This window comes from Octodon degus, unplaced genomic scaffold, assembly GCF_000260255.1.
Source record: "Octodon degus isolate 3935 unplaced genomic scaffold, OctDeg1.0 scaffold00362, whole genome shotgun sequence".
NCBI lineage: Eukaryota > Metazoa > Chordata > Mammalia > Rodentia > Octodontidae > Octodon > Octodon degus.
This window is the reverse complement of record NW_004524938.1, coordinates 554,612-581,363: the sequence shown is the minus strand read 5'-3', so window position 1 is coordinate 581,363 and position 26,752 is coordinate 554,612. Positions and strand designations below refer to the sequence as shown.

The following is a 26,752-nucleotide window of genomic DNA, read 5'->3' as shown; positions in this document are numbered from 1 at the left end:
ACACAGATAAAATTACACCAAACAGTTTGAATTTAATGTGAATAGTAGCAGTCATTTCCTGTTTGGTTTATGTAAACCTGGCTAGATATCTTGTGGAGAAATTTTTCATCAGTATTGAAACGCTGCTGCTGTAACTGTCAGTCTTGGGAAGTCATTTGTTACAGCACTGTGTTTTTTATGTTCAGATTATGCAGCAGTAATCATGACACAAATAATGAAAGTGTTTGCAGGACAGCTGAAACTACCACAATATTTTCATGCTAGAAACATTTAAAAGGTTTCTCAGGGGAAAAACAGAATAAAACTAAAAATACTAATTGAATCTAGAACTCAATTTGGAATATATTATAGTTTATGAGAGAATCAGCCTGTGTTTATATACATACATTTGAACAAGCAAATGTATATATGTAGTGTGTACAAATAAGTTCATAAATAATCATATATACTTATATGCATGGATATGTATTCATATGTATGCAACATGTACACACAGAGGGAATATAAATAGACATATAGTTAGCAAGCTAAGAACAATGGGTGAAATCTATCAACATTAGTTCTATTGTTGGTGTGGTGTGATAGAGCTGTACAATAGTATGGTTTACTGAAGGTGGTTAAAGATTTTTGCGTGTATCTATGTATAACTTTATTTTGAATGTAGTCTTTTTTTTTTCTATAGTTAAATAAATCTGTGTTAAATCTTTATTATACATACATCTAAGTGGGCAAGCTTGTATATGTTCCCCTTCCACCCTAAAGATGTCTAATCACAGTTTATGGTACTAGATTTTAGGACATATTAAGAGAAAATAAAATTGCATACTGTATAAAGTCTTCAATTAAGACAATGACTTTGGCCTCCCCAAAATTTCCACTAGATCTAAAAATAAGGAGTAAAAATTGCCACTTCCCTTAACTCTTGCATCTTTGTCTGTTTCTGTTTTGGGGAAAGGTGATTTTAACACAGCAATAACAAGAAAAAGATAAACAACAGCCAGTTACTAAGATACATATATATATATAAAAGAACACATGTGCACACTTGGCAAAAATGTAAATTAGGATAGCCTTTTTTAAAAACAGTATAGATATTCCTCACAAAACTAAAAAAAAACAGAATTACCATTATGACCTAGCAATTCTCCTACGAGTCATATATAGAAAGGAAATCAGTATGTGTAACAGATTCACTGAGACATTATTCATAATAGCCAAAATGAGGAGCAATCCAATGTTCATGAATTGATAAATGGATAAAAATGATATATATAAACATAAAGGAATATGAACCATACTTAATAAAGAATTTGCATTTGCAACAACATGGATGAATATGGAGGGTGTTATGCTAAGAGAAATCATCCAGACACTAAGGGGTACATACTGCATGACCTCACTAACATGGGGAAATCTAAAATAATTGAACTTACGGCATTTGAGAATAGATGTTGCTTACCAAGCAAGCAGGGTAAAAAGGGAAAGGGAATACTGCTCAAACAGAAAAAATTTCAATTAGACAGAAAGAGTAAATTCTGGTGATATGCTGCACAATGCAGTGCCTATAGTTTATAATAATGTCTCATATATCTTTAAATTACTAAGGAAATGAATTCTAAAGTTATGAACAAAAGGAAATAAATATTTATAGAGGTAGACATGTTAGACTGATACATTTATTTCATAATGTATATATGTCATAAAAGTCTCACATATTTCAACATGAATACAGACTATTATTACTTATCAGTTAATATAAAATATTCAAGTTAAGTTAGGAAAAATGTGGTATATTTATCTACATGTAAAATTATACATATGAAAATTGACAATTGGATGTTTTGGTACTAGCAACAAATGAGCACAACTGATATATTTAGAGTTTGCATAGCCTGGTTCCCATAAAAAACACAATTTCAGCAAAGGAATGAAAAGAGAAATGGACAAGGAGTGCGTATGTTTGCATTCTGGACCTGAAAATCAGCCCAGAGACAAAATGGGATGGAATTCCACTGCTGCCTCTGCTACTCCCTGAGTGTGCTGCTATGAGTGAGTTGTTTAATCTTCTGTTTTAGTTCCTCCATTTATAAAGAGGAAATCACAATCGAACTGAACAAGTTCAGTTTTGGAAACAACATCCCAATTACATTAAATAATAAATATAGTTTTGTTTCCACTTTTTAAATTTTGATTTTTATGCTTATAAGTTTACGTCCTGTATATTTGTTTTGCTATTATCTTACATCTATTTCTCGAAATAAGTTATTTAATGACTTTATTTTTGAGTACTCTTTTTTTAGTTTTATGAACATAAATATTCCTTGAAATTGTGCACTGGTTTGATTTCCTTGGTTTCATTTGCAATGTAATACTAATACAGTGTAACACTGCATGTTCTGTAGCACCTTTCATTTGGATATCATCCTTTGCTGGAGTATAAGTTCAAAAATCTCAAACAGATTTTGCTTGCGATTCTTTTTACTGTTTATTTTTTTTTTTGATTTTACAAGATGAGCATACATAATCTGAAAAACAGAATAATAAAAATTGAGAAAGACAGGTGATAGAGGGAGGTGAGGATTGCAGGTGGATGTCATTATGAGGGGCCAACATTTGAGCAAAGGCTTGACATGGTCAACAGAAGGTTGGCCATGCAAATATCTAGGGACCAACATTTCAGACCAAGAGAGCAGAAGTTCTAAGGCAGACATGCGTAGTGTATTCAGGGAGCAAAGCAAAAGTGTGGGTAAAGGGGAGAAAGTAGCAGGAGGTGAGATTAGGAATATGGACATCTGAACTGCTCCAAAATTTGAAAATTTTTGAACAAAAAAGTTAGAAAAGGAAAATTTCAGGCTTGACCTCATGTGACATAGTGCATAACACTTTCATTGGTCTCGGTCAGGGAGTTAGCTCAGCAGTTTACATGCCTGCCTGGCAAGCGCAAGGATTCAGGTTCAGTCCCTGGTACTGCATGCCATGCTGGCCCCACCCTGTGCTGGCCACCCAAATAGAGCATGGTGGCACATGTCTATAAAGCCAGCCCTGGGGAGGCTGAGACAGGAGGATCCCTAAAGATCCAAGCTGCATAGCGAGACCCTGTACCAAATAAACAAATAAATGATTAAAAAAATTTTTTTTCACTGGTCTATGTACATGAGGTATATGGGAAAAGAGAAATGAATTTGTACTTGAGTTGGATCCATTCCTAAGCTATGTGTATGCAAATATTCCAAAATTTAAAGGGAACACACATAATTAATAAGTATCATTATTCAAATCTTTTATAATATACTGATCATTTTTTAAGTTTTAAAAATCTTTTTATTTCAAATATATAAAATATTTATTTTAAAATAATATTTATTTTAAATATATTTATTTTAAATATATAAAAAATCTTTTTTATTTATTTGGTACAGGGTCTCTCTACACAGATTGGACTCACAGTTTTTCTCCTATCTCAGCCTTCCTAGCACTGGGATTACTGGTGTGTGCCACCACGCCGGGTTTTGGTGGCCGGCTCAACATGGGCACAGCACTGTATGTGGTACCAGGGGTTGAACCTGGGTCCTTGTGGTTGTCAGGCAAGTGCTTAGACCACTGATCTGTCTCTCTAGTCCCAAAATACTGATCCTGACATACTGATTTTTTGAGATGTGTCAAAAGTCTTGTAACACATCTAATTTAGGTGGAATACATGTATCACTCATAGTGATCCTCCTGTTTTTAGCCTTCCCAGTGCTAGGACTACAGGTGTGCACCACCACACCCCATCTCAGTGGCCAGCTCACTCTGTTTAGGGGTAGGGCCAGTACGTCATGTGGTTCTAGCAATCGAACCCTGGTTCCTATGCTTGCCTAAGCAGGTACTTAGTCTGTTGAGCTGTCTCACCAGTCCTGGACTGTAATTTTAATTACATTCCTCTTTATTTTTTTTAACTTTTTAATTTGAATTTTTCTTCATGTTTCCTCTGTAACTATTGCTTTCTGTTACTATTCTCCTTTACATGATTAATTTTCAACTTCTCTGTGTCTACAAGGTTATGCATGACTCGTATTCCCCCCAGCTGTCCATATTCCTAATCTCATCTCCTGCTACTTTCTCCCCTTTACCCTCACTTTTGCTTTGCTCCCTGAATATATTAGGCACATCTACCTTAGAACTTCTGCTCTCTTGGTCTGAAATGTTGGTCTCTAGATATTTGTGTGGTCAACCCTCTCACTGCTGTCAAGCCTTTGCTCAAATGTTGGCCCCTCACAATGATACCTACCTGCAATCCTCACCTCCCTCATTCTACCTCCTGTCTTTCTCAATCTTTCTTGTTGTGTTCAAGTATTTTAAAACACTCACTCTCTCATTTCTTTTAAATGTACTATCCCTGCTGAGAAAATGCATTACAAAAACAAAAATTTTGGTCCAGTTTATTACATCTTCAAAATGGCTAGCATAGCAAATGGAACATAGTAGACAATAAATATTTATGGAATTGAGAACTGTAGTTAGATTTTTAAATGTCCTTATCTTACCACTCTAAAGACATTTCACCAAAAATAAATAAATAAAAAAAAAATAAACACATTTCATGACTCCTGAAGCTTGAGGTCATTAATTACATTGCTACCTCCTAACAGATCTTTTTTTTTTTTTTTTTTTTTTTTTTGTCGAACCAGGGATTGAACTCAGGCCCTTGCGCTTGCCAGGGAAGCGCTTATTCCACTGAGCCATCTCCCCTATGGTAGAAGGGTTTTTTTTTTTTTGGAGGCTCGAAATGCTTTTAGGGCCTTTCTGGTTTGCAGTGACTGTCTGGGTTGGAACCCCAGAGGCTTGAGCTTGAGGGCTTTGTTTAAGCAGGCACTTAAACAACTGAGCTACTGGGCAGGTCCCCGACAGATCTTAAATGGTTGCTCAACATAACTTTCTGAAACTGCCAAAATCTTTTTTTTCTATATGTATTCTGGACTGACTGATTCACATGGCAATAGCTAGGGCACAGACTTCTACTTCAGAATAATTATAGTTTAGTCTTAACTTAGCCAGGTATTCAAAAATATGTATCGAGGGCTATCAGCACACATGATGCATATGGTCAATAGTAGAAAAGCTTTCACCTTGGGGATTTATTAGAATGTGACTAGACTTTTAAGATTGTTGGGGTTTGGCTGGCATAAGGGATCAGGAGGATACTGTAGGCAGAAAGAAGAGCAGGAGCAAACAGACAACAGAGAGGAAAGCCTCTTGTCCAGAGGCAGTGTGAGTGAGGGTCTTCTCTGATCTACTCTAGCCCCCCAGCTAGTGGTGGTGGTGATGGAGAAGGAGACCTAAAAGAGCTGCTCCAAGTAGGAAGAGCCTAGGGAAGTTCACTAAGATGATACATCCTCGGACTCCTAGATCCAAACTTCCTCTTAGCAAACATGGTCATCAGATAACTGGATAGATGAAGGGGTACTTGCTCATTTACACGAGGTATGTGGGCTATAACCATGAGTAAGAAACACAGATCACCAATCGGGGAGATGGCTCAGTGGAATAAGTGCTTCCCTGGCAAGCGCAAGGGCCTGAGTTCAATCCCCGGTTCCACAAAAAAAAAAAAAAAAAAAAAAAAAAGGAGCTACTCTGGCAGGCCCAAAAAAGAAAAAGAAACATAGATCACCAAAACTCAAGAAATCCTTTTGATCAGCTTCACTATAGTTTTCCCTCCAAATTTCATCCTTTGCCCACTGTGCTAACCTTTTTCTACACTACTGTTTGACAGCTATTTACTGTTGTTTATTATAGTCGCATGTAGATTTTCTTACTACAATATTATTAAGTAGATGACAGTTTGTAACCAGAGCAACAGGGATGGATGCCTACTCCAGTTCCCCCTCTGTTGGACCCCTACTCTGACGAGTGTCTTTAACTCTCCTCTAGGCTCATCTAACTTCCATCACTGAAAAAACAAATGTAAATGCTGAGCAATTTCCTACCATTATCTGAATTTATAGAAAATTAGTCCTTATCTAGTTTCTACGTTCTGTGTAGTCCATCCAATTTCTGGTCAACACTATCTGACAATTTACAAATCAGGCTACATGTGGGATAGACTAAAAGAGATTAAGCAGCTAGAGAACTGTGGAACCAAAGGAGAGAAAAATAAAAAAAGCAAATTTGGAGTTTAAAATCAGGCTAAGTGACTACCGAGAGAAAATATTAAAAAAATGAGAAAGTTAGGGCAGAAGAATTTGGTGGTTTAATGATGTTTCAGTTTTATACAGGGTGAGTTTGAAACATGTTGGCAATTCCATGTGGCCACATACAAAAGGTGAGTAGAGCATTTAAACCGCAAGTTGATGGGAGAGGGGACTGCAGCTCCATATACTGAGGTCACTCGCATACCATCCAAGTAGTATTTTAAAAATAGAAGAGGCCTTTTGAGAAGAATGCCTCAATATTATTCCCTGAGAAAAGCAGTGCCACTTCCACTCCTTTAATGTTCTTTCCAAAAGAGCTAATTTGAGTTTAGTAATAAGGAAACTTCAGCCAAATCTAAATGGAGGATATTTTTATAAATGACCAGTATTCTCTGAAAGAGTTAAGATCATGACAAAGACTCAAGAAATGTCAGTGAAGATAGTGAATTAAACTGACAAAAGTATTAAATGCACTGCAGACTACTAAATTGGATCAAGGACAAAGAAGAACATCATCAGGACAGTAAATGTAATCAGGGATCATAGTTAATAGTATTTCATAAACATAAATTTCCTGATTTTGATAACTACATTATTGTTATGTAAGATGTTAGCCCAGAGAAGCTGGGTAAAGAATAAGCTGTAAGTCTGTGCTATTTTTAGCAATTTTTTTCTTATATTAAAGAACCAGAAAAGGGAATAAACAAAAGGTAATGTTTCTATGGATTAACTAAGAAACTTTATGGAAGAATTCAACTGGCTTCAGAGACATATACTCATGTGCTAATCAGACAAGCAGACTGAAATGATTTTGTGGTTATCCTCAAAAATGGAGTCTCTGGGATGGTACACAAGAGCAGGGCAATGGATAGGGTATCAGCTCACTAACTGCCATTAGGTTCTTTATAATTAACATCAACACACACTGGCTTTAATTCACTCATTTTATTCTCAGTGTGACCCAGTGAGGTAGACAGACTACTACTTTTTCAGAGGGGGCAAGCGAAGCTCAGGAAAGGGAAGCGACTCAAATTCACACCGATGACAGAGGGTAGCTACAGCTGAAATATGAATCTGCATTGTGACTTGAAGCCCTGGGTTATGAGATACAAGGCAAGTTGATGTAAATACACAGCTTCATCTCTTCAATGTCAAATAAGGCAAGGGAAGTGAAGTCTACTCTGTAGTTTGAATCGTAATCTATTTGTTGTTGCAGATCTATAGTTCTAGATGGTTATTTCATTAATTTTTATAGCCATGTTCACACATGATATTTTGTACCTGATCCAGATGCCCCATAACTTGGAAGAAATTCTCAATAAAGGTCATGATGTGATCAAACCACTATCTAAGAAAAGGATAATGCTGGCTAAAGATAAAGTTCTTCAGGCACCAACAAGTAAGATTTAATGCTTATTCTTTATCAAGACTTCTCTGTTCAATGGTTTAATATTTTCTCTTATACGAATAATGTTCCTCAAAATCAGCTCCTACTCTATTCCCTTTCAATCTTTGAAGGTCTTCATTATGTTTCCTTTATTACTAGCTATGGATGACTCCTTCACTAGTCTTCCTGCTGTAATTGTTAAGCTATTCTAGTTGATTCCCTTCAATACTACTTAGTTATGAAAACAAAGCCAAACTTAATCTGATGTTAAACCATGTTTAAAAACTTAAAGTGGGGCCGGCCAGATAGCTTAGCAGATTAAAGTGCCTGCTTAGGCAGATGCACGGACCGAGGTTTGATCCCCATTGTACCAAGTGTTGGCTCTGCCCCTGGGGCCTGCTAAGACAGTGATTGAAACTGGCGGTGGGGTTGAGCTCCTGTAATCCCCAGTGCTTGGAAGGCTGAAAACAGCAGGATCACAAGTCCAATCTGTGTAGTGAGACCCTATAGACTTTGTACTAAATACAAAAAAAAAAACAAAAAAATGAAAACTTAAAGTAGCTGTTTCCCAAAGGACAAGATGCAAACTCCTCAGCATAGCACATAGGTCACAAGCCCTTTACCCTACAGCTTGGGCTGCTTTCTGGTCAACACAATCTCATCTCCTTAAGTCTGAGTTCAATTCCTGGTTCTGCCAAAAAAACAAAAGAAGAAGAAGAAAAAAAAAAAAAGATTGGCTACCTCAATGCTCTTCTCCTCCTCTTCCTTCACTGCCTCCCCTCCCCCTCCTGCTCCTCATCCTCCTCTTCCTCTTCTTCTTCTTTAAAGGCTGAAGATTCTTTTAAGTCCTGAATTTTTTTGTATACATGCCTTTTTTTCCCCCTAAATGCTTGCCAGCTTTCCTACTCCTATTCCTTCATCAATATTTGAATGAAGTGTCATCTCTTCTGTGAAGCTGTCACTAACATGGACTAAATAGTGTTCTACTAGAGCACTTATTTACATTACAACAACTCACATGTGTTTTTCACACATTAAGTCATCAGCACTTAAAGAGAAAGAATGATGTAGTACTCACCCTTACACTGTATCTGACTGTTTAGTAGAACATCTGACAATGGTAGGTGCTAAATGAAGATATATTGTGAAGAGTAAAAGATAATCTGCCATTCTGAAATTTCATTTTCTCTTGCAAGGTTCTTATTAAACCTTACAAATGCTTCATAAATTCTTTCCCCTATAACTTCACAAGACTCACTCTTATCTGAACTGCACCTAAATCAGTTACTACTTTGTGGTTTAGCATGTTTTCACCTTCAGGTATTTTTCTCTAAACTACAGAGTACACTATTCAGGCAATCTGGAGGTAATTAAAAAGTAACAAAAGGTGCATGACTATTTTCTGATATAATACACTGTGATCATATCAGAGATATTATCTCATTTAAGCAACTCATAATCCTAAAATTGTGTATGCGCTTGAATATGGAGTTTATTACTTCCAAACATATCTTCTTTAGAAAAACAAATAAATAATCGCCCTTCAAAAATGTCCTGCACTTACCTGGGGTTCATGATAAGACGTCGGAAAAAGTAAGTCCAGGTCATATAATCCATTGCATCTTGCTTAGATGTTATTGTACCCCCAGCAATCTCTGCATTCAGATGGTCGGAAAGCACTCCTAATAAACTAGAAAGTGAAAAAGAGATGGGAAGTAGACATTAAACAAAGCACACCTCAATTTATGTCACATAGCCAAGACTTAGGGTGTATGTCCTAAGACACTGCAGGGGCCAGGTCCAGACGGCCTTCCAGAGGCTCGTGTGCTGAAGTCTGACTGCCGCCTGAGAGTTCTTTCAGAAGCAACAGAGCAAGCTGAGCACGAACACAGGCCTCTGGAGCTGTGAGCCAGAACTGATCTGTGTCTCTAAGGCTGCTATTCTCAGGTACTTCATGACAGAGATGAGCTAGAATAGATGGAAAAGGACGGTGCAGAAGACAAACCGTGATGGGGAAATGGGAGATGATGGAGGGAGAAAGGAAAATTATTTGTATACACAAGATAGGTAAGGTAGTTTCACAGCTAGCTTCTTTTAGTTTCTTGAAAAGAATGTTTTGTGCTAATATTGTTTAGACAAGATATCATGCCTACACCTTGTATTTTGATTAACTACTATGTAGAGAGCAATATGTAATGTAATATATTAACTATTAGAACTGGCCTAATCTGTTTTGAAACTCAGTTTCATTGTTTATCTTTTATCTCTTAAAAAACAAAATAAACTGGGTGTGTAGGTGAACACCTGTAATATACCACTTTGGAGACTGAGGCAGAAGAACTGTAGTAAGTTCAAGGCCAGCCTAAAGTACAAAAAGTAAGACTATTTGAAAAATAAAAACAAAAGAAGCAAAAAACCCAAAAAGCCAAAAAAACACCCAAAAAACAAAATAAGTACAAAGCAGATTTTTTAAATATAATTTCTATATCTTCTATGTAACATTGTATGACCAGTGAAGATTTCATTTTAAATAATTTGGTGGGAATTTTGTTTCAGCGTCTTTATATCATGAGGCTATGAAACACATAACATTAAAAATGTACATTAACTAAATTTAATGTGTGTATAACTTTATGAATAAATTTATGTTGTTTTCTTTAAAGAAAAGTATATTTGCATTTGAACATAAAAAATAAGCCAGTCAGAAAGAATCTCATAAAAATACTATAAAGCTATTTTTCAGAATAAGTTATGTAGTAATAATTTCTTGAAGTTAATTACTACTATCGTTATACTATAACTTGATAGACAATACAACAATCAAAAATTTTATTTATTTATTTATTTATTTTTGGGTGGAACTGGGGATTGAACTCAGGCCCTTGTGCTTGCCAGGGAAGCGGTTATTCCAAAAAGCCATCTACCCAGCCCCTATCAAAAATTTTAGGAAAAACCAGCTGCTAGATGGAAAATAACATAGGAAGGAGTTAAGATAATAACTTTCAGAAGAAATAAACTGCCAAGAAATAGGACAGGAACAACAAACATAAAAAATACCTTGGAAGGGGCCAGGGAGATGGCTCAGTGGAATAAGCGCTTCTCTGGCAAGCACAAGGGCCCAAGTTCAATCCCCAGTTTCAGAAAAAAACAAAACAAAACACAACAACAAAAAAAAAACCTTGGAGAACAGAGAACAATTTATTTATAGAGAATGGTTTTTTTTTTTTTTTTTTTTTGGTCGAACTGGGGATTGAACTCAGGCTCTTGCGTTTGCCAGGCAAGCGCTTATTCTACTGAGCCATCTCCCTGGCCCCTAATTTATTTATAAAGCAGTGGAATAAGTAGTAAAACACATTAAAGGATAGCTGGCAAGAAAGCTATGCTAGGTCAAAGGAATGAGCAAAGATATATCCTTCATTTACTTAGTGACTATTAAGTTCATGGACATAAAAACATTCTGGTATTAGTGTTGAGCATACAAAAATGATTAGGTGTATTGAAAAAGTGGCATAAAAATTTTAGTTCTTACATAAAATAAAAAAATGAAGCAATATCTAACAAAAGAAAATGCTACATAAATTATAATGCAAAGGATAACATGCATATATTAAAAGTTTTTTTCAAAAGACAGGATAAAATGATCAGAATAAACTGAATCTGAAACAAGGTTGTTACATTACTCTCAATTCACCAGTGCAGACTGTAACTGGATACACTTAACTTGGATAGCAACTGGTAATATTTATTTGAACAAACCCTATGACTCAGCTATTTTTTTCATCATAACCTGCTATAAGAAGCATTTACACATGAGGTTAGAAAAACAAAATACTTCTTTGCAATGCTATCTTTAGGAGAAAACTGGAAAACTCTCTAAATGCAATTTAATTGAGAAATGAATGAAAAAACTATGGAATATTATAAAAGCCAATATTAATAGTCAGATCAAAGTACAAAGTCATGAAATTTACTTAGCTTTTTGCTAAAATATATTCAGAAAAAAATCACATAAATTATGCACAAGTGTATAGCCAAGCATCAAGACCAGGGCCCTATGTGTCTTCTTCCTGTACTTTTCTATTTATTAAATGCATTTACTGATATCTATTTTCTTCTTAGCCTACTACAGAGGTTCGGGATGCTAGCACAGGACTTGCTTATGGGCAGCAGAGAAATCAACACCCTTGAATCACTTCTTTTCTCATAGGAAAGCTTTCAATATTTCATCATGAAATATGAAGTTCTTAGTTTTTTATAGATAGTTTTTCTTTTTTACCAGATTCAGGAGATTCAATTATATTCCTGTTTGCTAAGAGCTTTAAGGGCGTAGAATTTTTAAAAATGCCTTTTCTTACATAAATGAGATGATCACATGATTTTTCTCATTTTTGTGCAAATGTAAATACACTATGAAGAATGTTTATTTTCAGATAATAATCACTTGATATAAATTTACTTTTATGCACTGGTGAATTTTATTTAGTAATATTTTACTTTAGATTTCTCTACCTATATACCTAAGACAGAGGTTTGCTACATTCCTTTTTTATAAATTTGCTACTGGATTTTAGAATCCAAGTTATTCTGGTCCAATAAAATCAATTGTTAATTTATATTAACTTAAATTTTACCTTGATTCTACTGGAAAAGGTTCATAAAGAAATTTTTTGTAAAAGTCTTTTTTTATATCATGAACCAGAATTACAGCTTTGCCTTGGTCATCAAACTGAGGCCTGCCCGCCCGTCCCATCATCTGGAGCACATCTGTAAGACAAAGAACAGGAGCAGTCTGCGATGTTGTGGTACACTGCACAAAATGTAATGATGGATCTGGGTCTGTGCGCACAACAATGAAGTCACGAAGGGAACAGCATTTTAACAGCATATATACTATTTGTGTCTACTGCACTTAAGCACTGTGAATTAATGATTTACTTAGAAAATTTGTAAGTAAATAAGCCAGTCATTAAGATACAAAATTGAGTATCCACAAGAATATGCTCACATTATTCATAAAACAGCAATAAAAAGTTCCTTCAAGTAAATAATGGAATATGCTGTTTAACAGATATTATCATTTTAATTAAATAAAAATAAAACAGATAAAGGAAAATTTCCTTAGCACTTATTTATCATTCCTCATGAATTATGGGTCTACTAAGGCCTTATTTCTGCTGTTTAGGGGCTAAATTATTTTCATTTTACAATGTAGGAAAAAAATGACTTAAAAATGATTTTGCTTTTATACATATTCATTGAGAAGGAATACACATTGAGTATATTCCCTCTCCTGAGCACAGAGACTCTGGAGTTCCCTGGAAACACCATTTATCTTAAAACACATTTAAAATGAAACAACATAACAATCAAACTTTATTTTCACAAATAGTTACTACTCATTAACAGACAATAGCTACTACAGTTGTCATGAATAGCTACTAGTAACTTCTTTATGAATTTTAAACCATTATTTATGTTTTTCATGTTTACTAACAAATAGGGTAAACTAAAGTGAATAGAACAGTTCAGTATTTCATCTAGAACTCGCACTGAAAAAAACTTTTCCTTTTTTGTATGTTTTTAGGGAAAATACAAAAAACACCTTACAGGGTGTTCAGGGTCTCACTACTAGATCAGACTCATAGTGGTCTGCCTGTTTACAGCCTCCCAAGAGCTAGGATTACAGGTGTGCGCCAACATGCCCAGTCTCAATTGCTGCCTCAGTGCACCAGGGGGGGGGGGGGCGGGGGTGGCATAGCAGGCCCGTGAATCAAACCCCTGGTGCCTGTGCTTGCTTGCAGGAGCTTTGAGCTATTTGGCCAGACCTCCAGTTTTCTTTGTATGTTTAAATGTGACCAACTCTCAAAAAGTTAATTCATGCAAATGTATCTCTGCAAATGTAAAAAATTACCTGTAATGGGAAAATCCACATAACGTCTTGCTTTTCCATCATAATATTCTGTTCCCTTAATAATTACTAAGTGAGCTGGAAAGTTCACGCCCCAGGCTAATGTGCTTGTAGCAATAAGAACCTAAAAATAAAAAATTGTACCTTTATTCTGAGTAAAATACAACTTCTAAGTCACATTTAAACGTGTACAAGAAGAAGAATGGTACCTGAACTTTGCAGTGCACGAACAGTTCCTCAACTGTTTTTCGGTCCCTTTCATGGAGCCCGGCGTGGTGCATTCCTATTCCAAAAGCCAGTGTCAGCTTCAGGTTGGAATCTTTCACTGTCCCAATGATGTTCTCCATCTGCAAACAAAAATATCATTACAAGATACAGGAGAATTAACTTTGAAATTTTCTTTCTCTTTTCAAATTTTCATATTGGGGAGAGCTTCCTGCTACCCCGTGCCAGCGGGACCTGCACATCCCAGCCCAGGAGCAGCGTGGGTGAGACACTCGTCCACCCCCTTGGAACACCCCCACCACTCCGCAGCACGCCCCCCCCACCCCACCTGCTGAGTGTGAATTTCTGCCGCATTCTGGGGACCCCCAGATCCAGTCCTAGCCCAGGCTCCCGTAAGTGTGTGGGAGAGCTTCCTGGAACCCTGAAGCAGCCAGACCTGCTGGTCCCAGCCCAAGCGCAGGGTGGGTGAGACCCTCTTCCACCCCCTTGGGTCCCCACACAACTCCACAGCACAACCACCACCCCGCCAGCACAGTGAGAATTACTGCCGTGTTCTGGGGACCCCCAGATCCATCACCCGCCCAGGCCTGGTGAGTGTGTGGGAGAGCATCCTCTACCCCCAACTCCACCTTCTCCCCTCCAGACTCAGCTCAGGCCTGGACTACAGGCCTGGTGTGAAACCCTGCAGCTGCAATCCCTGCAGAGAGAGTAGGGGACAAAGCTACCCAAATAGTTCAGGAGCAGAACATCTTGCAAGAGGGGCACAACAGGATCACTCCCAAGGGCGGCAGCAGGAAGGAGCTGAGCACAGCAGCCAGACCCAAGCCAGACACCGCTGGATAAACCAAAACTTTGTAAATCCGCACCTGAATTTCAGTAGGTGCTAAGGTTATAACTGGACCAAAGCGCTACAACAAAGGTCAGAAGACAGTGCTACACAAAATGACAATGAGAAGGAGCAAAATGCAATCTCAGACCCCAAGCCCACCGATAACAAGTGCAGAGGACACTAACACAGAACAAATTGGAAATCACACAGGTGAAATCAACGAATCAGTGGTTTCTGAAAAAAAGAAACAACTGCAAAAAAAGAAAAAAGAAAAAAAGAAACAACTGCAGAAAGGTATAGAGGAACTCAGATTGGAAATGAAAAAAGAAATCCCTGAATTAATAGCACCTGCAGTAAAGAATCAAATGCAGAAACATATGGAGGAAACCCAGTGCCCACCCAGAACAAGTGCAGAGGACACTAGCTCAGCTCAAATGTATGAATTAATAGCATCGATAATAAATAAGTAACAGCAGAAAGTTATAGAGGAACTCAGAGCTGAATTCTTCTCTACCAGCTCAGCTCAAATGTACGAATTAATAGTGTTGATAGTAAATAAGCAACAGCAGAACGTTATAGAGGAACTCAGAGTGCAATTCTTTTCTGAAATAAAAAAAGAATTCTCTGAATTCACAGCATCTGAAGTAAAGAATCCACTACAGAAACAGGGAGGAAACCCAATCTGAAGAAAACACTGCAGTAGAAGAATTAATAACTGCTTCTAATGAAGACATTGATGAAAAAATAGAGGAGATTAGAAAAATGATGGATTCCTTTAATGAACAATACAGGAAAGAAATAGACTGTATGAAGCAGAGTCAAAGAGATACAGAGGAACTTAAAATCTCATTCACAAGCTTGTAAAACCATATAAGTGAAAGTGAAGACAGAGTTTCAGATCTTGAAGATGCTGGGACAGCTAGTGAAAAGGTAAGAAAAGATCTCTTAAAAACAACTAGGATGCAGGAAACAATAATTCATCACTTGCAAGACAATGCAAAGATGAACAATGTGAGACTTATAGGTATCAATGAGAAAAAAGGAGTCAGTGCAAATGACATTAAAAAAATATGGGCAGAAGTAATAGCAGAAAACTTCCCAAATATGAGGAAACAATCTGACATTCAGGTAACTGAAGCATACAGAACCCCAAGTAACCTCAACCCAACTAAAAATACACAGAGGCACATAATAGTCAAGATTCCAGAAATTCAGCTGAAGAATAATATACTGAAAGCTGCTAGAGAAAAGAAGCAGATCACATTCAAAGGAAAACCCAACAGAATTTCAGCCAACTTCTCTTCACAAATCATGAAGGCAAGAAGAAGAGCACAGAGCAAAGTACTTCAAGTCCTCTATGAAAACAAATTCCAGCCCAGACTACTATATCCTGAAAAACTGTCTTTCAAGTTTTATGGCGAAGTTAAATACTTCCATGACAAAGAACAAAAGAAGAATTTCATGGTGACAAAGCCAAGCCTATACAGGCTCCTGAAAGATGTTCTAGAGAGGAACCAAAATGATCAGAACTCCACGAATGAGATCAGATGCAACCAACTAAATAGGGTGAACAATTAAACACAGGAGAAAAAGGAGTAAACAACAACAGGTAAATAACATGTCAATTGTAAGTCAATACATCGCAATTATAACCATCAATGTAAATGGAATCAATTCACCAATTAAGAGAAATAGACTGGCATAGTGGATTAGGAAACAAAATCCAACAATATGCTATATACAAGAAACACATTTAACTGATAAAGACATACATAGGCTGAAAGTCAAAGGATGGAAAACAATACTACATGCCGAAACAAGGCAGGAGGCATTACAGTACCTGACTTGAAACTATACTACAAGGCTACTGTGATAAAATCAGCATGATACTGGCAACAAAATAGACTTGAGGATCAATGGAATAGATTAGAAGACGCTGAAGTACCCTACGAACACACTCAGTCACCTTATCTTTGAGAAAGGGGCCAAACATACACACTGGAAGAAAGGTAGCCTCTTTAACAAATGGTGCTGGAAAAACTGGCTCTCTACATGCCGAAAACTAAAACTTGACTCAGGTCTATCACCACTCACTAAGCTAAAGTCAAAATGGATTAAAGATCTAAACATTAAAGCCAAGACACTAAATCTCCTGGAAGAGAAAGTAGGAGGAACTCTTGAAGACATAGGGGTAGGCAAAGAGTTCATGAACAAAAATCAAATTGCATAGGAAACACTTGAAAGAATGAACAACCGGGACCTGCTCTTTCCAACAAAATGAAGACAACCCACAAAATTGGAAAAAAATCATGACAAATAAGTACTCAGACAAAAGTCTGCTCTCTCGAAGTTATAAAGAACTAAATAACACTAGGGCCCCAAAATTTAAAGACCCAGTCCAGAAATGGGCATCCGAGATGGACACACACTTCTCAGTGGATGAAATTAAAGAAGCGAATAAATATATGAAAAAATGCTCCACATCAGTAGCCATCCGTGAAATGCAAATTAAAACAACATTGAGATATCATCTAACCCCAGAAAGAATGGCTATCATAAAGAAATTAACCAACAACAAATGTTGCAGAGGCTGTGGGAAAAAAAGAACCCTTCTCCACTGCTGGTAGGAATGTAGACTGATGCAGCCATTATGGAAATCAGTGTGGAGACTCCTTAGAAAACTAGGACACGAAATCCCATTTAATCCAGCTATTCCTCTACTGGGAATCTTCCCGGAGGATCTGAAAACATCATATCATAGTGACTGATGTGTGCCTATGTTTATAGCAGCACAATTTGTGATAGTCAAATCTTGGAAACAACCAAGATGCCCATCTAATGAGGAATGGATGAAAAATATGTGGCATTTTTATACAATGGAGTATTATTCAGTTATAAAAAATGATAAACTCGAAGACTTTATATTTAAGTGGATGCCACTTGAAGATATACTCATAAGTGAAATAAACCAGACACACGTGTAAATATCGTATGGTTTCCCTAGTATAAGGACTCAAAAGAAGAAATACAAATAGAAAGGTATAATACAACTAAAAGGAAAGCAAGAACTGAGGACTAGACAATGAAAAGAGAGCATGGAGAAGATTTAGGAAACATGACAGGGGCAAGCCATACAGTTATACGTAGAAGATGGGTAAGGCAATGATCTTAAGAATCATCAGAAGATTTTTGAATTTAGCAGTTAATTGGAATGATTCTCACCCTGACTAACTATATATACAGACACCTGAGAACTAAGCAATTGCACTGAAGATGGCAATTTATACTAGTTTCATGCTTGGAGTGCCTGTCATTCTGGTCTTCTGAATATGGGCTGCTTGTCATGACATGCCAGTTGCTGCTGTGCTGTCTCTCGGGCCGATGATTGTTCAGAAAGAAGGGGGTGGTGAATGAAGGCAGGAGACAGGAAAAGGAATGTTGTGGGACTGTCGTGCCTCAAGGTTGTATGCAGTTAGATTTCTGGACTTATGTGTAAACATAAGAAGTACACAATTCTTTATGCCTATTAAAAATATATTTTAATTTTTTAAATGTTTTTTCATTATATTCTGTAGAGACTTAAAAGTTCAACATATCAATACTTAATGAAAAACACCTGTTCCATGTTATGCCTAAGATGTTTGATATTCAGACAGAGAGTGGGGTTAAGCTTAACAGCCTAGGTTGTATGGTAATAACAATAAACTCTTCTGGAGGGTTAACAACCTAAGTATGCAGATCAAAATTAGAGAAAAAGGAGGGCTGCAATGAAAGCCAACATTTTGGCCCTAGTCTTCCAACGTCAATTAAGACTCAGGACATATGAGAACTTGTACTGTAACGTCATGTAACTTGGTAGTGTCCCAAATTTTCTGATCAAGGAGATTATGGGGCCAAAGAGGAAAGTGATCGATGATGTAGAGTGTGCCTGGGGAGAGTCACATGGAGAGAAAACATTCTCTCAGGCTTTCACAGAGAGCACATTGGCCAAGCAATGGCTGTGACTCATCCACATGGCTGGCACTGATAACGGATCGACAGTCTGAGGTACAGGATCTCTGGATAAATCCTGAGGGGATTGACTGACCTTATCAGATCCAAAAGCTACAACTCCTGTTGCATAGGTCTTGCTTTATCTTGGTGTCAACCATTCAGCAGAAAAGTATAAAAAGAAAGTATAAGAAGTAAAGCCATGCTGTTATGTTGAGCTGTAGGGGACTCAGGTCAACAATTTCTGACACTGCCAGTCAAGTGGAAGACCCAATAGTATTATGGACTACTGGACTCTTTTAGAATATTTTGCTGAGTTAACACATGTATAATATTCAAATGATGGAACTAAACAAAAAAGGGGATACAGATGAATGTCCATTTTGTATCTGTGTATTCAAAATGGTTAGGATAGATATATAGTTACATTCTTTTAATGAATAGAGGGATTTATTCTAATACTATTTGTAAATAGGATATCATGTCTGCATCTTGTACAGCACATAACCATTAGGAAGAGAGTATGCAATGTGTTAATTATTGAAACTGTCATACTAATTTGATTTGAACCTGTCTCATTGCTATTTGTCTCAATAAAATTATGGAGAAAAAAAAGAAAAAAAATTTTCATATTGATTGCATCTGATTATTTTTTTTGCTTTTCACAAATTTATATAGACATAATAATATGGGCCTATCTACAGATATGAGAAAATCTAAGTTAACTGAAAAAATCTACATGATGAAAACACATATGGTAAAGAAATTCAAATTTAAATTTTCTTCATTTTATTTTTAAGCATCAAAGAAAAAATGTGTAAGTAAATGGCGTATTCTCTTTATGAGTAAAAGTTACTAAAATGGATATATTTCCTAAAATGTTTCAGTCTCTTCATTTATATATTGCTATAAAAAGGCAAAAGCTATTTTGGATTTGTATCTTTTGGGCTCAATGTCAAAAATTTAGAAAACAGACAAAACATGAAGAAAAAGAGCTAGCCATAATCACACCAGACAGAAATTGTTCTGATTCATGGTTTCTTACGGCGCTTAATGACTTAGCAAGTCAGATAATCTCTGAGCTTTAGATGGTTTGCTGTAAATCAGGAACAACAATAAAAGAAAAAAGAAACAATAACAGAAATCTAATATATATTCGTCACATTCCATAAACCCTGAAATAGTAGAAGCTATTGGCCTTACATGTAAATTCAGAAATTGGTAAAAGGGAGACATACTTATACAAAAATTGTTTTCCTGGAAACCACAGAACTATGAATAGAGTCACCATGTTACTAAATCCTCAAAAACTCTTATTAAACAATCAAATTAGTATATTTTTGCTCATTCCTCAGAGCAATAATATAGGTGAACACGTTTCATATTTGTTGCCTCTTTTGTAAATTACTTTTTCTTTTTGTAAGTGGATGTGATAGTATTTTATTTCTTACTAGTTGTGATTATCTATCTATCTATCTATCTATCTATCTATCTACCTACCTACCTACCTACCTACCTACCTACCTATCTAATGAAGGTATTACTCCTTTGTACTGTCTTATAAATACCTTCATCCTGTATTTTTATAGTGCATTTTATTTATCCTTTTCAAATTTTATGGCTCCAAAGTTTTAAATGTTTCTTTTATATTCTATCACTCAGAATTTTTACTTCAAAAGCATGCCATAAGACTTACCTATTATTTGTTCAATTTTGTTATACTTTTACTTTTTATGATTTAAATATATGTGTAATTAATTTTTATACAGAAATTATAGCGAAGACCAAAGTTTAGTTTTCTTATTAACCAACTGCTGACTGACAACACAGTTCCTTATCCCACTTATAAATATTAACTTTCTTATATTCAAAATCTTTACAATTCCAGTTTTTGTAACTGAAAACAGATTTCTTTTCCAGCCTCAGTTTAACTCATGAAATTGTCACAAGTCTAAATGGTTCCTGAAAGTAACATTTTATAAGTATCTTCTGAATATCAATCACTTTCATTTCTATGTGGTGAGTACTTAACACAAACTTAATGGCAAGAAATAGTCAATCTTGTTTTCTTATGAAACTTACTCCTTACAGAAAAGTACTAAATAGATTTATTCAATGACAGATCACTGTGTTCCTAAAGCAGGGCATGCTAGGAGGTGCATCACAGAAGTTTTATGTGAAGAATTCCATGAGGGGAGCTATGTGGAAATAAAGTGACTTGAAAATAGAGTTTAAAAGGATGACATCTGTCAGTTATCTTTATAGATTTATCATCATATTCCAACAGTTCTCAGGAGAGAAGGTAGAATTTGGAAATTAGTATATGTATAATTTTTACATACTTGAGATAGAAGTCTGAAAAACTAATATTGTTTTTGTCTTAAGTTCTCATTTGTCCATTGTTCCTTCTACTTACTGCCTCTAGTACGTACAAGTATACCTACAATACATTTATTCTCCTACTTCTGTACAAAACAATAAATAGGTTAAAAAATCTCCAACTAAAAATATAGCTGGCTGCAACAGTATAGTTCAAAAAAAGACTAAATTATCTACACAATGAAACACTCCAAATGCTTGCTTCCTTTTGATTTTACTTTTCAACAATCAAAAAAAATTCTGTTTTTAATTTTTTAGTGTGGGGCTTACACTAATAATTCACCAAATTAGGAAAATGAAATTTGGCTACATATAATGCATAGTGTATAAGAAGCACTGCACAGGGAAGGGGGAGAGTAGGGAGGAAAGTGAAGCGATTTAAGATGATCAAGATACGCTATACACAGTGCACCAATTCTCCAAAACAATGTAACCATTATATACTGCAGACACACCAAAGAGAAGATGCAGTCCACAGACCAGATAATACTTTAATTACAAATATATATATTATATGTATTCATAAAAATTACTTAATTTTCACTGAATTAAATAAAACGTGTACATTCATTTTATTTCACAATACACTGTGGCCACCAGATATTCCTGTATTATTTATTTTCTGAACTGTTAAGCAGGAATATGCAAATATATTAAAAATAAATCTACTTTCCTTAAAATCAGTACAGGATATGTAAACTGTCTACAAATGCATACTATAGAGAAAAATGCTTGTTTTTTTTATTTTTATTTATTTATTTATTTATTTTTTATTTTATTTATTTGAGAGAGAGAGAGAGAGAGAGAGAGAGAGAGAGAGAGTGTGGTGTGTGTGTGTGGCCAGCTCAGCCCACCAGGGGGCGCGACTGGCTGGCATGTGGTGCTGGGGGATTGAACCGCGGTCCCTGATGCTTTGCGAAGCTTGTTCTAAGTAGGTGCTTTAGACCACTGAGCCATCTCTCCAGCCCAAAAATGCTTGTTTTATCACATAAATTATATGTTAGATTTTCTCAAGTGACAGCTTATTACTTTTTCCCCTAAACAGTTCATCACATAAAATATCTTCAATTTAAACTATTGGAAACTAATTATTTGACACTCCTGCTTTGAAAATTACTTTCAGTTTCACAACTCAAGTTAAATATACATAATTTATGTAATTTATGGTATCACATGGTAATGCCAATCATGCCTCAAAAGTAACATACCAATTGCTATATTAAAGCACAAGAATCCTATGTCAAGAGGACTGGTTTCAACAAAGTACTGTCTTTGCAGCAGGGAAGGTAGCTGTTTCTCACACTATTCTCACATAAATCAATGCATTAAGAAGAACTATCTGCCTGTTTGAATTTGCAAAGGTTTAAAATCCCCATGAGGACGACCACAAAAAAAACCTTATAACATGGTTTCTGTGGATGAATATGAAGTATTCAAAATATATATAGCTGTCATTTAATTATTAAACATAAAATACTACTAAGATAGTTTTAATAAATAATTTTTATTAAATTATATATATATGATACTATATTTCATCTTGGTCAAAATATAATGCAAACAAAACTTGTCAGGTAACTCAGGCTTAAAATTCAGTAACTTAGCATTTATGTTTCTGGCACTGTACTCATCATTTCAAAATGATCATCACATTTAATTTCTTATACAGAGTAATAGAGCTCTAACATAACAACCAATTCATTTACACAATTCTATATGTTTCAAATTAAGTCTCAGTGACTTTGAATCTTCTGGTATAGATTTTCTAAACTTTGATTCAGTAGGAGATTTAAGCTCCATAAAAAATGTCTGGGTTAACACATAAATTTCCTGAGACTAGCTGATACCATTGTAGGTACATAGGAACCATCCTGATGTATCTTTGCTTTGACTATTGAGCCTTAATTTTTAAGGAGGGGTTCTATAAAATTAAAAATAATCACAATAATGAAAGCACTTCATTTTAAATCCACAGTTCATTTTCAACAAATATTTTGTTGTTTCAAGTATCCCCTTCATTCCCCCAAAAGACTTTGAAATGTGTGACTATTTGACTGTTAAAGCAAAAAATTATTTAATACTATACATAAAAGAACAACAGATCTGTATTCTTCTAAGTAGCTTGCTTGCTCACGCCCTCTCACTCGCTCGCTTGCTGTCTATTGGGGGAGGAGGCACATATGTAAACTGTTGAACCATGTACTTTAACTTAATAAAAAATTTTTATATTTTAAATTTATTATACGAAAAAAGCTTTTGTAAAAGATAGGATTCCATTTAAGTAGATACATTACTTTATGCCTGAAATACATTCCAGTCAGAATATAATTCAGTAAGATGATGACAATGCTGGCTCCAAAAGAAAGGAGGAGACCAGATTGGACAAGAATGAGCTAACAGATTGTGCAGCCCAGTTCTGTCCCTTTGAGTGTGATATATTGTTTCAAGATGCTAAAGCCCATACTTTCTCAAAGCATATCTGCTGTGCTGGTTTTCCCATTTTCACAGAATCCTCATTATCAGAATTCTGTACTCTTTTTCAAAGCATGTCAGACGCAGACCATATGCCACTGAATAATGCTTATCAATTGTTTAAAATGCTCAATAAAGGATGCATCATATACAAGAATTGTGGAGATTACAAAGACTTTTTCAAATTAAAATAATTAAATATGTCACATCTGGTACAGATGTAAAAGTCACAAACATTTCTTTATGATTATTAATTTCTTATAATACAGTTCTATTTGATAAACCCCAGGGAGTGAAGGGAAAGACTAACAATGAAAGAAACACTTTAAAACATTATATTGATTTACTAACAGGAAAGAACTCAAACGATAAAGTTAATGTAAATATAATATATTGGGTTAGGGATGTAGCTCAGTACTAAACCACTTTCCTAGTATGTGTGAGGCTCTAGGTTTAATCCATAACACCACTTAAAAAATGTATATATAAAATAAATGTGAAATAAGTATACAAATAAAATGTAAATTAAATATATAACTAGAACCTAAGAGGTAAATCTTTGCTATATATTCCAAATAAACACAATACCATTTTTAATGTTTGCATTTTCGTTCGGCTATTTTTTAATAATGGCAATATTAAAAATGGACTACAGGCAAGATATTAAAAAGGGTCTTTTTTTTCTTATGCTTCTAACTTAGTTCAGTGTGCAGTTAGTAGAAAAATCCCAGAGTATATGAAGTTATATGAATATAACTTTTATACATATTTTCACTTGGAGTGTGTTTAGATTTCAAAACATGCTTGCACGGCTTTTCAGATATTGAAAGATTTTAAAATGTAGATCAAGCTGATGTTAAAAGTAGTATAATTTTCTGAAGTAGTATAACTGGACTTTGTTAACATAAATTTGTGAAGAAATATAAAATAAATACAAGATCAAATATGTCTTATATAGCTTTCAGTGAAAAAGAGCTTGTGCCTAAGGGATTATTCAATGTCTCTGTATCATAACTAATATTATGAGTGACCTTCACTTAAGCCTTCCTTGCCCGAAATGTTCCAGACCATAGGTTCAGTTTCAGAGGCAGACTTTTGGAACGTTTGCCTGCTTTATCAAATAAGCAACTCTAACTCAAAATGCTCAAGATACTCTTTAACACTTTTAACATTCAATGCCACTAAGGTTAGTATTTGTTTTACAGATAAAGATATGAAGCTCAGGGGTTAAATAAAATGTCTACAAAGTCACACATCTTTTTTTTCTTTTTGTATTTTAGGGAAAGGTCTACAGGGTGTCCAGGGTCTCACTATTAGATCAGACTTGTAGTGATTCTCCTGTTTACAGCCTCCCAAGAACGCCCAGCCTCAACTGCTATCTCAGCATGCCCCAGGGGTGGGGCGGCACAGCAGGACCGAGGACAGAAGTCCTGGCTCCTGTGCCTGCGTGCAGGTACTTTAATCTGCTGAGCCATTTGGCTGGCCCTAAGTCACATAATTTTTAATGGTCAGTTAATATTAAACCCAAGTAAAGTAGTTCCAGTCTATACTCCCAGTCACAATGCCACAGTCAAATAATTAATAAAATAATGATATTATTCAACAGGTTTAAGACTAGATCTCATTGTTTTAGACTACATGTAGAAAATAAATAAGATTTGAAATAATGGGCAATGTATCATAAGTCTATACAGATGATTTGTGAATTATACTTGAGCATTGTCTAAAAACATATCTAAAAGGCTTTTCTAAATAAAATATTACCTTCTTCAATTTTCCCAATTGAGAACAGCATATCTCTAGCTGTTCCTGTTTGACATTTTACCTAATGATTTTTCTTTATTGAATTTTTATCCTCATTAAATACTGACCACCGCAACTTGACTTACATCTTTTCTAGCCAGTATTCTGTGAATGATCTCAGTTACTATATGGTAAAGTAAAAGGACACAGGCTCTCAGTTAGCTGTCCTGACTTGGAGCTGTCAAGCTGCCACTGCCTTGTGCTATTTAGAGAAAATCACCTAATCCTTCTAGTTTCTTCATCTGTTAAATTGGGGTACCAAGAACTACCCTTCAAGAATGTATGATTATATGTGATAATTTAAGGAAATAAATGAAAATTTGAGTAATTTAATGAACTATACAGTATTCTATATCAATGATTTTTGCACATAATCAAAGGTTTGCTTCTTTTTTAAGGACATGCATGATACAAACTACAGTTAGGTAAAATAGAATAGAACAGCTTCCAATCTGGTAGCTCAAGGATCTTAAATACCTGCTCTCAGTCAAACCAATATTTCATGGAGCCCAACTAAGTTCAGACATCTAATGCTCAGCAAATCTCTAGATAATATCTGACACTTAATATTATAGCTTAATAGTCACCTAGATTTTCTTAACTATTAAGAGGTCTAAATCCTTATAAAACCAGGAAATGCTTGGAGTGGAAGACTTGTGTTGTGAGCTAAATCTATGTTAGTTTGATAACAAACAGGTTTTCTGAAATGAAAATGATGTGGCTGCCCTGTATTAAATGTAATTCAATTTCTAATTTTCAATAATTTCTTAATTGATTTACATACCTGATACTGACTTTCCACCTACAGTAGGTCAGTATCTAGTTGTACTATAAATGACAAGGCAGAGGAAACAAAGACAACTATAATCTAATGTCACTAGTGAAAATCCTACCAAACCCACTCTTAGGATGATTTTGGGTAAAGCCAGACTGAAGTTCATTTTGTAAATTTACTAAATTTTTCCCTGTTATGAGGTTGGATGACTAATATAAGCTCAAATTGATAAACTTTTCAAACATGTTAGTCTTCTTATTAAACACAGGAAAATGCTACCCATGGAAATGCTCAGTCACTACAAATTTTTCATCAATTCACTTTGAAGCACTGTGTAAAATTATAACTTACAAACTCCATTAATAATAATATTCTGTCATTCAGAAAGACTTTGAGCAAGTTCTTGTGAATTAACTACACTGGTTTTCCAAGGATTTCATCTCCCATACTCTCATCTTTCATATCACCTTTACTTGGATTCTCTGTCTTGCTTTAATCTGAAAGTTATTCACTTTTCTGCTTGGGCTGCACCTATCTGCTGGTGGTATAGACAAACACAATTTACAGTCTTTTATTCTAGGTTCTTTGTGGCAAAGGCTTTGCAGAATTCTACTTTATTTTCTCCTTGTAAGGACAAAAATGAATAGCTAGTTCTCCTTATTGGATTCTTATTTTGGCTAACTAGGCCTTATTTAAAAATGTGCAGAAAGAAAGGAGAGCCTCACTGTTAAATGGCAAGACATACAGAAGAGTTGAGGGGAGGGTGTAAGCTACACTGAAAAGTAAAGTCTAATCTTCAGCTAGCATTGGTGCT

General features: G+C 35.4%; 1 protein-coding gene across 1 annotated transcript in view; it reads right to left on the bottom strand.

The window, feature by feature from the left end:
- Ascc3 (activating signal cointegrator 1 complex subunit 3) overlaps positions 1–26,752 on the bottom strand; it is a 382,010-nt gene that overhangs the window by 89,358 nt on the left and 265,900 nt on the right. Inside the window, exons 31-34 of the mRNA XM_004648215.3 lie at positions 13,675–13,812; positions 13,469–13,589; positions 12,189–12,321; positions 9,122–9,247 (exon numbers count right to left, since the gene is read on the bottom strand). Of these exons, the coding sequence (XP_004648272.1) occupies positions 9,122–9,247; positions 12,189–12,321; positions 13,469–13,589; positions 13,675–13,812 (518 nt within the window). The remainder of the gene's footprint in view (positions 1–9,121; positions 9,248–12,188; positions 12,322–13,468; positions 13,590–13,674; positions 13,813–26,752) is intronic.